A 12,990-nucleotide genomic window follows, 5' to 3' on the forward strand; every position below is an offset into this window, starting at 1 on the left:
TAATCATTAGCCAGCCGTTAAATGGATTCAAAATAAGTGAAGAAATGAAAAATATAAGGGAAAAAAAAGGCAGGAAAAGGTAAAAGTAAATTAATAAATAATATGAAAAAATAAAAATGAAAAGAAATATCATATAGATGTAAGAAAAAAAGTAGGTGTGAAAATATAATAATTCTCAATTTTCATATTCTCTTTCTTTTTGGTTAAGGTTTCAGAAATCATGTTGGAACCAAGAAAAGCACACTAAATGCCATTCTATACGAGGGCTAAAAAATTAACCACGAGAACTACGGCAGTTTAAGTATCATACGATCTCAGATGGAAAACAAAACGTCCAAGCATACAGAGCTAATAGACTACATATCCCACTTGACAAATGACAAACTGTAGGAAATGCCTCAAGAGTACCTATCCATCAAAAGGCCAAAATTTGCTCATCCTTTATGTACAACAGGCCAACATTAATATAACAGTGGCGAAAGTATTAAGAACTTCTCTTCCTCCAGCTTTAATTAATAATTATAATCAAAGAAAGATTACGAAATACTCAATGGCACCTGTGACATATACTTCACCAAAGCACTGCTACTATATGGCAGACCAATCCATGACAAAATCAGAAGTCAAATTCTCCAGTTGCCTGCAGAAGAGCAAAGTTTCAGCCATCATTACAATTTGATAAGCTGAACTGAATGAATAAGTACATAGCATTGTTCTCCTTCACGACTAACAAACCTTATTGAAGAGAATGTCCTTATTATTTATGTGCATAATACCATCCTTCAGTGTGCACTTCCATCTACTTTTGGTACGCGTCACCTAAATTTGTTGCAAGACAACCATTAGTCTCAAAATGGTTGATTCCCCGAACTTGAACCATAAATATATGGCTATATCACATTGTTATAGCACTTGACATCTAAGCTACGGACAGTAGAAGAGCGAGGTTGGTACCTTGTCAAACTGGGCCAAAACAAGATGTTGGGTATTTTGATCCTCTCCCTGATCATCCAAATCATCCAAATCATCATCATCATTTTCATTTAGGGGAGGCTCATCATCATCATCTTCTTCATCAACCTCGTTTTGAGCAACGGGAGCAGGGGTACTTGCTGGTACTTCTAATAAATAAAGTGAAAATATGCATCAGAAACATTTGATGTAGATATGTACGAGAACCATAAACATAATTGTATATTTGCACTCTCAATTTACCAGAAGGAGCTGGTGTATTTGCAATGTTGTAGTCTTCGTTGAACACTCCATAATTGTATATCTGCAAACAAGAAAAATAAAATGGTATGATTGGAATGCAAGACATGGTGTGAGAAAACTATCAAATGAAGCACTATTGCAATTAAAACCCTAAAAGATTAAATTGAATATCCAATTGTTTTTGTGTTGCAGTGTTGGGGGGGGGGGGGGGGGGGGGAGGAGGTGTTTAAATAAATTAGAAGTCACTTGAATAAAGACAAAGGTCATGCTCGAGTTGTGGGAAAATTTGATTTCCCAGAAAGAACAATAAGAGTGTGGTTGTAGGATCTCATGTAAAAGTAGAATATCAAGCCATCACTTCAACCATTTGTAAAATTATCTAGTGCAAATATAACTTAAACACACAAAAAATCTACTAAAAAATTAAGAACAATGCACATAATCGTTCAACTTTTTTGCTTCAGAAAATATACCCCTTAACTTTTAAATTTGGCAATTAAGCTCCTTTGACTAAAATTTAAAATAGTTAAGGGGTTAAAAAAATTTGGATTGTAAGATGAATATTTTGAAATAAGCAAGCAATGGAAAGCAGTTGTAGCTGAAAGTGTTTAGGGTCAGAGTGGGTTGTCTTGAATTTATATAAATATTGACATATAAGAGAAGAAAAGGACGGCTATCAAAACGTTTATCAAAATTCCAGGGGATTAGTAATTGTCAAAATTGAAAGCTGAGGTGTCTATGTACTAGAAATCCAACATTGAAAGGTTGAATACACATTTACCTGAAAAAAATGGAGGAAAAGAAACCAGAAACAGAAAGAATGAGGGAAACAAAAGCATATGATATATCATGGTAAGGTACAAAATGAAAAATATCTCGATACAATCTTAAGTACAGGAAGAAAGAAAAAAATCCACTACTCACATTTGGAGTAGAAAGCACATCATCATCATAAGGGATTGGTCCATCAAGTTGAGGAATCCGAGAAGCTGGCTTTTCCAAATGTGCTGCCATTTTTCCTTTAGAAGTAGAGTAATCTGCATTAATGGAGATGCCAGCTCCATACACCTGAAAGATTTATATTAATACAGTTCATAGATTGAATAAACCTTTCGATCAACCAAGCACCCAACAAATTCACAGACAAATAAATGCATGCACACGTGTACAGCAGGACCCCAAAAAGAACAATGTACAATAATGGGTAGTAAAAGAAGCAAGTGATCTATACTTTTCAATAGCCACCTGATCAAATATTCGTGCTGCAGATCAGTGACTAATGGGAAGTGTGTTTACAACAGTAGACAAGAGCTATCAGATATATCGTCAAATGAAAGCTATTCATCCAACAGATGATTAAAAAAGCAATGGCGCTAAAAAATTCTGACAGATCAGTAAAATCATTAAAAGTGACAAAGTTTCCTGGAACAAAGTATCTTAAATTCATTAAAAGTTTAAAGGCCCAACTGAGGAAAATAATTATCTTTTAACCAGATCAGTATCCCCCATGCTTGCAACATGGGAAAATGAAATCAAAACAGAGGGCCAAACATAATCCATTCCAGGGGAAGTAAAAAACAGCAGATGGTGGGAAAAAGTCACCTAAGCAATTGACATCATAGCATTCAATCTCGGATAGCAGCACAAAGTGATTGACTCCAAAAACATTATAGCAAAATAGTGGATAGCGGGATAACCGCTATTCTAAAAATTTAAAATGCACTAAATATAGATTATGCTACACAAATATATGCTAAAGATGTCAAATTTCAATCATTTGGAAGCTATAAAAAGTCAGAATAGAACAGAGAAGAAAAATAGAAAAAACAGAGTAGTCTCGCTGTAAAAAAAAAACCCTGATGCAGATACGCTCGCCGGAAAGTGTACGGACCTTATTGGAAATGAAGATGACTATAACTTGGCTGGATATAGTCAACAGACTCAGATTTTAGTTGGAAAGTAGCCTCTAACACAAATGAGTCACATCATAAATGGGCAAGTCTCACCGGAAATGACAAAGATAATCGGAACTTGGCCAAAAAATAATGTCGGCTATGCTGAAGCTTATTGGACGAAGCAGAGGTTGTCAAAGATGGTGAATGAGAGCACTTAGGATTTAATACTGAGTTTGACCGATACAATGACATGTAGAAATTGACAATGTAAAGGGGGAGCAAAATGTCAAAATTGCTCCCCTCCTAAAAGCCTTCTAATGTTAAGAAAACAAGGATAAATTTTAACATTTCTGTCATGCATCAAATACCAGCCACAACAGCTGAGATTCATGTCACATTAGCTGCTATACTGAACTGCAACGCTATGCACTTGGAATAATGGTAGGGAGCCACTCCACTATGCTGTGATAGCGGCTGCTATTGACTACTATGATTGACATGTGCCCAAAGTTGTACAGATTTAATATATATTGAGATAAGATGAGACTGCTAGAATTGAATGATTACAATTTACACAGTCAAGGGATTGTGATGAAGTTAAAGCACCTAATCAATCATCTTCCCTTATTCCCAGTACATGATTTCATTGACAAGAGAACATATGACAAAGTGGCATCTGGTGAATTAATAGGTCAACTTCTGCCTACAATCTTCAAATCTCAATCTTGATTGGGGCAAACTTAATGATTAAAAACAACACAATCTTTGATTAGGTGCTTTAGCTTCATCACAATCCCTTGACTGTGTAAATTGTAATCATTCAATTCTAGCAGTCTCATCTTCCCTTATTGCCAATACATGATTTCATTGACAAGAGAACATATGACACAGTGGCATCTGGTGAACTAATAGGTCAACTTCTGTCTACAATCTTCAAATCTCAATCTTGAATGGGGCAAATTTAATGATTAAAAACAACACAATCTATTCAGCACTCAGAGACAACAGAATAACAAAAACCTCAATCTACTGGTCAATCTCTAATATGCTCAGACATGTGAAGATGAGAATAAAAGAACACACAATTGAACTGCATTTAGCATCCAACAAATTAACTCAAGAACAACAGGCATTTGGTGAGAACAAATTGATGGAGATGAGCCGAAAAATTGAGTGACGATTTTCTTCCATCTTAGTGAAGTCTTGTAGTATTGATGTAGTTATACAAATCATTATCCATTTGTACACACAGTAAACTGCCACACCATTGTGTTAAAATGAACTTCAGAGATTTCTGCATTAACTTGCCCTTTTTTATGAAAAAAAAAATAAAAAAATCTTACGACAGCCTAACTTCAGAGATGGCATGACTTTCTTTTCACTGTCTGCCATCTCCCATGTCCCCATCCTCTCCCAACCCCACCACTTCAAACCTTATGACAGCCTGTTCTTTGCATATAATAACCCAAATACTCTTTGATGTATGAGTTTTGACAACATTTAGACATTGTAAGAACCTTTAAGTTCAAGCCTATTTTTTGTTGACAGAGAACCTGTGTTATTCAAACTTGTCTGCAAACATCATATGATCCTATTTAGAAATATTCCCATGCTGTTCAAGTTCCATGCAAATGTCAGCAATGACCTCAGACTACCCTGCAAGAAGTTAAGCATTTTGGCCGCCAGAGATGCAGACATGGTACTACTCGAAGGTAAGACAAAAGGGCATCCAACAGAACAGAGATGAAATAAATGTTATAAAGCCAGGATCTCACTATATCATTCCTTCAGTAATACACCACAAGCTCATTTACGACAAAAACAAATTAGGACACAGATGAATATATTTTATTATTGACATCATTATAAAACTAATCCAAACACTATGCAAGCACCAGGCTGACATAAATCGAACAAATATTAATTTGATGACAAAATGAAGAAAGACCATACTTCAATCTCAAAAATTTGAGAAGCAGTATCTCCAGCTCCATCTTGCTGAGGTATATATCCACCAGCATTATATTGTGAAGCAAATTCATCACGTTTTCTTTTCCCAGAGGACATTGTGAAGAAGTCCTGCATGTTTTTCCAAGCATCAATAATACCTCAATGTTATATGGATTCTGTGTTCTCTCTTTCAGGTCAATTCAAGATAAAAAAAAAAACTGATAAACTGTTCCAAGAAAGGAATAACATTCTCTGACTTCACAAAAGAAACTCAACCATGTTTTCTAAAAGACCTCACCAAGCTGCTTACCTGTGTCAAAGGTTGATTAGAAGTTCCTCTGTCCGCCTCATCCCGCCCTTCCACATAAGCTAAAGGGAAACGCAGAGTCATTACCGTGAAGCAATATTATTTAAAACTATGTTCTAAAGTCAAACGGGACTCACCAACATTAACATCAAGCGGAGCCCTTGGGTTTGTCCAGGGAGAAGAAGGTTGCTGTAGAAGATTGTATGGACAAGGTAAATGACACATGCAATGTTAAAGGAAACAAATAAAAGAAGTAGAACCATGCACATGGTTTTAGGTAAAGAGTTTATACACTGTGCCAGACAGCTATTTAATCTATTATGAAAAAAAAATGAAAGAGAGATCAAATATAAACCAGTAAACAGTTATTTTGGGAGTCACAAAATGATCTTTACCATGTATGGACCAGGTCTTCCACCTTTGATCTCATTATTTCCTCCAGAATCATTTCCAGAAGAAGAATAGTCACTAGGACCAGTAGGAATATTATACATGGAGTTATCCGCAGTTCCTGGCAAAGGAGTTTGAAGAGGAGTTTGCAATGGCGTCTGTTACAGTCAAAAGCCCATGTTAACAATTTCATAAAAGCACATCTAAAGGGAAACATAACTTACAAACTCATGATATTGGGCTTAAACTCACAGGAGGAAAAAGCATTTCTGCTGTGGGAGTTTCATACTCCTCAGTCCCCTCATAAGGCACGTTAAGATCATGAACGGGAGTAATTGGACCACCGGGTGTTGGCTTAGCTGTGCTGGACCTTTCAATGGGACCAAGAATGGCACCAGCTTGAATCATCTTCGATTCCCATATCTAAATAAATGATTAACAAGAAAACAAGTAAGAATAAATTGAGTAAATCCATAAACCAAACAGAAAGCGCGTAAATGCTCAGATCGAAGCCCTAAATCAAAACAATTAACATTTCTTCCAAACCAAATCACCGCACAACGTGAAATTAACTACAAAACCATTAATTAACGTACATTTGGGAAAGAAAAACACCTCCATGTCAAAACAACACCGCGAAATTAAAAAAAAAAATTAAAACAAATCGGAATGAAGAGATAATACAGCTTGAAGCTCCTTGAGAACATCCTCGCCAGGACCAGCGTTGTTGACGAACTCCTCGCGAACCTTGTTGATGACATCGTCGATTACCTGAATATAGACCTGGCTGGTGGTGGAAGCCGCCATCGCGGAAGAATTTCTTCCAAAGTGGATAATCCGATTGAGAAGAAACGGTTGAGTGAGAGTGAGAGTGAGAGAGAGAGAGAGAGAGAGAAAGATTGAGATTGAAAGGGGGTTAGTTGGTTGGTTAGGGTTTGGGAGGCTTTGGAGTGAAAGCTGAGGCGGACACGGAGAAAGCGAATAGCGAAGATGAGATGCGATGAGATGAGATGGGGAAGGGGCGGACCAGAAACAGAGAATAAAGGGTGGAATATAAATAGGTTTGCATCCGATTATAAGCAGAATACTCCACGTGTTCACATCTCCTTCATTCTTATCTTCGCTACGCTCCCCGTTGCTATACGGCCACCAATATCGTATAAAGTACCTCAGTCATGATACCCCCACTGGGTTAGAGAACGACACCCAAGAAAGATGTAAAAGAAAGAGAACCCGTTCACGAAAATAAAACTTCAGAAAAAGATAAATAAATTATATTATTCATATTTATTACTTTTATTCCCTTATGCCAAAAGTAGGGGTGTTCAAATCTTTCAACCGATTAAAATATTTTAAATTTTAAAAGTATGTTTATATTTTATTCAATTTTCAATTCTTACTTTTAAAATTGAATCGAACTAAATTCAACTGTATTTATAATATATTTATATTATTTTTTATTGAATTTCTATAATAATATTATTTTTTCATATATTTTACCGTAACATTACGTAAATATATAGGCTATTATTGTTATTTATTACTGGTTTTTACTTCTCTCAGATGATTTGTTTTTCTATTTAGAAGTTCATTATTTTTTCAAAAATTTATTCTTTTAAGTAATGTCTCTTTTTTTTATTTTGTTCAAAAATCTCGCTTTTATCTTTGAATTAATTTCTAGTTTAAGAAACTAATAAAATTTAAAATAAAAATGTTTAAATATAAATACAATTACAAAAAATATATTTTAAAAATTGTGCTTGTTTGAATTTTTTTTTTATATTACTGTGAAACTCGATTTAATCAAAACTATTATTATTTTCACATTCATTTTAGATTATTTTTTAATAAAAACTACACCAAACTAAATCATTATACCCCTAACTAAAATAGATGGTATAATTGATCCTATTTAGCTATTTCTTCTAAATAAAATGGTGTTGTCTTTCTTTTACAATAAAAATGATGAAATATGTATTCACATACCAGTTTTAAAGTCTATTTTAATTTTTATATTCAATTGAAAAAAAAAATAGGATAATATTTTTCATTGAGAAAAAAGGAAAATTAAAAAACAAATTATCAAATATGCTCACTAATAAAAATGTAATTTTATCATGTAAACTGTATTTAAAATATTTAAATTTAGTTATTTGCTTTCTTCTTGTCATTCTTCATTGTTCACGTACAAGAAAAAAATTTATTATTTATTTTTTCCTTCTTCATTTAATTGAAAAAAAAAATGTATAAGAACGTTAAGAGAAAAATAACAAAAGCGGGTAACATTGAAATTTTAACACGCAGGGAATAATTTTGCAATTGTTTTTAACATGTAAGTGTGATATAAAGTTGTGTATTCCTCAACTTATATTTGATATTTAAAATTAATTATATTATAAATATTTATAAATATATTTTGATTTAAAGACATGTTATTAATCTTTATAAATTAAGTCATTTGTGATAAATATTTATAAATTTTTTTAGTATTTAATATTTAAAATATTAAGATGTTAAAATTTAATTTCTTTTGTTATTCTCCTTTTTGTTAAGTGTTGAGTTGGTTGACAGATAAATAATTTATTTATATTAATTATTTAATTTTTAATATTTTATTATTTAAAATTAATATTTACAAATTAGTCTATGAATATATTTTAAATATTTATATAAAATGTTTTGAAATCTATCCCCTTTCTCTTTCGTATTTTTTCTTTCTTGAAATCCTAATTTTGAAAAATATAATGAGTGTTTGGGTGATAATTTTTCCACCTTGTCATGCTTGCAAAGCATAGTGATGAGGGTGTTATAGATGAATAAATTGGAGGCAAACAAATCTTTATCTTTCATCTCTTTGTAAAGGGTTAAGGAAATAGTCAAATTACCCAACAACTAAACACAAAGATATTATAATCTCATGTGTCAAAGGTTTTTCTTCTTCCTAATAAACAATTATTTGAATTCAACTTTCATGTGAGTTTTTCTAAAGGCAACCAACAAGTGACTATAAACAACAATTTTAGAATCAACGTTACATCAAGGCAATCAAAAGGGAATTATAGATGAAGGGGTGAGGGTAAAGTCGAGGTGAAGGTGTGTTGCATAGTTTGTGAGTTGAAGAGCTTGGCTCGCACCCACCACACTTCTTCTCCTTTTGCATACCCTTATATTTTGAGAACTACTTCTAATGTTGGTGACTTGGTTATGGGCAGAAAAATGCATGGAAGAATATTTAAGTTTGGATATAGTTTTGGTCATATTATTGAAATTTCGTTGTTGGAAACGTATAGAGAATTGTGTTGTTTAGATTATATATTTTTTAGAAGACCTATTGATTGTATAGTTTTATACATTTAATTATTCACTTGCTTAAGTAGCATTGTATCCTTAAAGGGTCATATATGTCATATCCTTCCTTCATCTTCTAAAGTATTTGCAAAGTCTTACAACTCTGCATTGTCATTTTCATAGAACAAGTATGGATAATAACTTAAAAATAACATGATTTAAAAATTGATTATACCCTAACAAAAGGGGCCAACATGCATATGTCATCGCCTACTCCTAGACGACAACTTGTATGCTAAAAACTATTCACATTTCACTCCATCTCTAACTAAGGAAGAGCACGCATCCCATGGCTCATGGATTTGAGTTCAACAAGCAATGGCCTCCTTGCCTCCCTTTGTCTCATGCTCTAGTTACCCACTAACACTCCAAACACACTAACACCCAAAATCATGACCACAATGACATGCACAGTGAATAGGAAATGCATTAAAGTAACCCCTCAACGAAGTAAGAATATCAAAAAATGCTTGAAAAAACTATTGTCTGATTTTTTGGTCCAAACGAGACAGGGCTTGCATAAGCGAGAGTAATCTTGCTTACGTGAGAGTTCTGTGCTCAAGTAAGAGTGCATAGAGCTGATGGGTATTTAAAAGATTTCTAGCATAGAAAATTCATTTCATTTTCATACCCTACATTCTTTCTCAACTCTCTGTGAACTCTCACTTTCTTTTCTTAAAAAAAACCTCATCCAAACTCTGATTGTTCTTTTAATATGAACTTAGTCGTTAAATCTAAACGACTCCAAGTAAGTTTCTTTGCGTTCGTTTATCTTGTTTTTCATTTCTTAAGGGTATCTCATGATATTTAAGAAAACATTTATTACTGAGTAAGAATTTTCATTAATCTCTCTCTGAATATTCATCTCGAGGTAAGGAGAATTCTATTTTGTCATTTTATTAAAGTGTATATTTTGTGCTTGTGGGAGTATTATTACATAATTATTATATGAAAATATATGTTTTAATAATAGTACTTGTGATGAAAATTAATGATATATGTGTTTGATTGATTGATTTGAGTTATCATGTTGTGTTATATGCAATATGCTGTAAGAACCAAGTGTAGAGATGTTATGATAAAGTATGATATTGCGCTTGTTAATTTGAGATGTTTGGCCTATATATCAAGATGTGTATATGAGAATTTAGCTGAAAAGTATGATGAGTAAATGTTATATAATAGTTGAGAATTATGTGATTGTGATAAAAGGTTGATGATACTAGTTTAAACTTAATGACTGGAAATATATCATGATATTATAAGTGATGTGAACTTAGTCCAAAAGTGTTATACTAAGCACAATCTTTTAGCTAAATAAGGGAAGTGGTATGAAAAAGAATATGATATGAGTATAAAATGTTAAATGAATCTAGTGTGAATAGTTACAGAGATATACTAGAGGTATAAAATCTAGAGACGATAGAAAATATAGGAGAAATGTAGGGTGATGAACAACATTTGCGTATGTGTGCACACTTTTTTTTAGAGCAAATGTGTCACATAACCTCACACTCGTTTATTGACTAGACTCTTGACTATAACTTTTCTAAAGAATCTGTTATTGTATAAGTTGTATCTGTGTGTATACGCTAACCAACAATTATTTACCTAGTTGAGGAAGACCTTAAGAAGTGCTGGAGACATCATATTTCTTGCCTTCGTTACTTCTTGTCTTGTAATAAGAATGAAGTTGTGTAACAAAATTGTGTTAAGGTTTGACCATTGTCAAAACTGAACATTGAGAGACCAGAAAGAGAACTCCATAATGAGTTCTATTTGGAATTTTGTATTCTTTCCTTTCTAGTTATCCAATATAGTATGATGGATCTATAGGAAGTGAGATTTCATTTCTTTTATTAATTTTCCTACGGGCTAAGACAATTTAATCTGTGTCTTTTATGATTGGAGCAGAGTTTCACTAGGAGTGCGTATTTAAGAGGGAGACTTAAGGATTCATGATATAATTATGTATTGTGACTGTGTGAGAATTGTTGTCATGTTGTTTTGTGGTTGAATTTATTATGTGTTCTTCTATTTTATATTTATAATCATGTTATGATATTAATGTTTGATATGAATGTATGTTTAATAACAAAAAAAAATATTCATCCTTACTAAAATTTTCAGGTAACAAGGATGACGACACCTCAAGAGCGAATTAGATTAATAGATAGTTTCATACAATAATTTATTATGTGTTATTCTATTTTATATTTATAATCATGTTATGATATTAATGTTTGATATGAATGTATGTTTAATGACAAAAAAAATATTCATCCTTACTAAAATTTTCAGGTAACAAGGATGACAACACCTCGAGAGCGAATTAGATTAATAGATAGTTTTATACAATATAGATTAAATTGTATATTTAATGAGTATTAGAAAATTTGTTATTTTAAGTTTGCTATAGATTGTGATAATGTACCTAGTCACATATACACTTTGGAGATTGACTTATACCATAGCATTCCTTTACACTTTCCTTCAAATAATATGATCCATCATAATCTTTGTATATATATATATACATAGGAACTTTTAGGACTTCTATTGCTATGAGTTACTTGTGTATTTATTCTGATCATGATCATCTCGAAAGATCGACCTGAGTGATTTTTGAATAGATCACGGTTGAAATTGCGACTGATTTTGATGATCTTTTATCTTAGAGATGATGAAGATTTAGATTTTGAGGATCTAGGAGAGATTAGGGAATGACATGATAATGATTAGTACCAGATCCTTATTATTTTAAATATGGATTATGATTACTCTGAGATTTAATTCATTTTAGTTATATAATTATTATTTTTAGTCTTACACATTTTGAGTAATAATTTATAAATTATTACACTCATTATATGTAAATGAAAGTTTAGCATATATATATTTCCTTAATTATTTTGGCATATTATGATTATCAAATTACAATTTATTTTATTCATCGTATCATGTTGATAATAAAATTTTAGAAATGACCTTAATTGTAGAAAAGTTTTAATTTCCTTTTACATTCTTTTCATACTACCGTTATATATATGAAATTTATATTATTTATCCCGATTATATATAAATGAATGTTGTAATTTGAGAATAAAAAGTTTAAGACGTTACAAATAATGAGAATACATGTTTACTATCCATCCAAATCTTTTCATACCATTTTTTTTCACTTTCATGTAAAACATCTTGAACTTATTGACGCTTATTATTGTACATCTCCTACAATGTTTTGCAAAATCACTTCCTTGCTTGTTCTAAGACCAAAAGATAAAATAAAATATTTTAATATAAATACCACAAGCACAATTAGTGTTCACATCATTACTACTTGAGTTAGACTTTAATATTTAAATTAAGACTATAAAAGATTTTTTTTATTAACAATTAGTGACATGTTATAATAATTAATGTGAATTGATTGAGTTAGAAATTTGACTTTATAATTGATTTGATTAATATGTTTAATTAATATTTAATATAAAATTATCGATTCATATATATATATATATATATATATATACATATATATTGTCATTAATGTGTTTGAAGTGTTGGCTACAAGTATTATTTGCTTCCTTATATACTCTTTGCAACCTATTTTTGACACAACGCTAATAAGAGCACAATGTTGTGAGCATATATAACGACATACAATATGTGTTCAAACATTGTGGCTAATAATGTGTCGACATCATTATTGTCTACGATAATGTTCTCTAATCCATCATAGGTGTTGGTCTTGAATGTAAGATGTTTAATGACTCAAAATTTGATCAGCTACTTGAAAATTTATTCATTTACTCAAAAGTTTAGCTAATGAGCATGCTTGATACTTCATTATAGGACAATCCATGCTAATAAATGTTCAATTTT

The 12,990-nt window shown here is 31.8% G+C and overlaps 1 protein-coding gene across 1 annotated transcript; it reads right to left on the reverse strand.

The window, feature by feature from the left end:
* Positions 1–168: 168 nt before the first annotated feature.
* On the reverse strand, positions 169–6,799 carry LOC113857877 (transcription initiation factor IIA large subunit-like). Its single transcript, XM_027490131.1, has 11 exons — positions 6,442–6,799; positions 6,010–6,180; positions 5,763–5,915; positions 5,505–5,556; positions 5,371–5,429; positions 5,064–5,189; positions 2,140–2,283; positions 1,216–1,276; positions 955–1,121; positions 736–819; positions 169–640 (listed from the first exon to the last, which is right to left on the reverse strand). Exons 1-11 carry the CDS (start codon positions 6,562–6,564, stop codon positions 617–619), a joined length of 1,164 nt encoding a protein of 387 aa, XP_027345932.1. The 5' UTR covers positions 6,565–6,799; the 3' UTR covers positions 169–616.
* Between the last annotated feature and the right edge of the window lie 6,191 nt (positions 6,800–12,990).

Source organism: Abrus precatorius, unplaced genomic scaffold (assembly GCF_003935025.1).
Source record: "Abrus precatorius isolate BTA unplaced genomic scaffold, Abrus_2018 Scaffold2, whole genome shotgun sequence".
NCBI lineage: Eukaryota > Viridiplantae > Streptophyta > Magnoliopsida > Fabales > Fabaceae > Abrus > Abrus precatorius.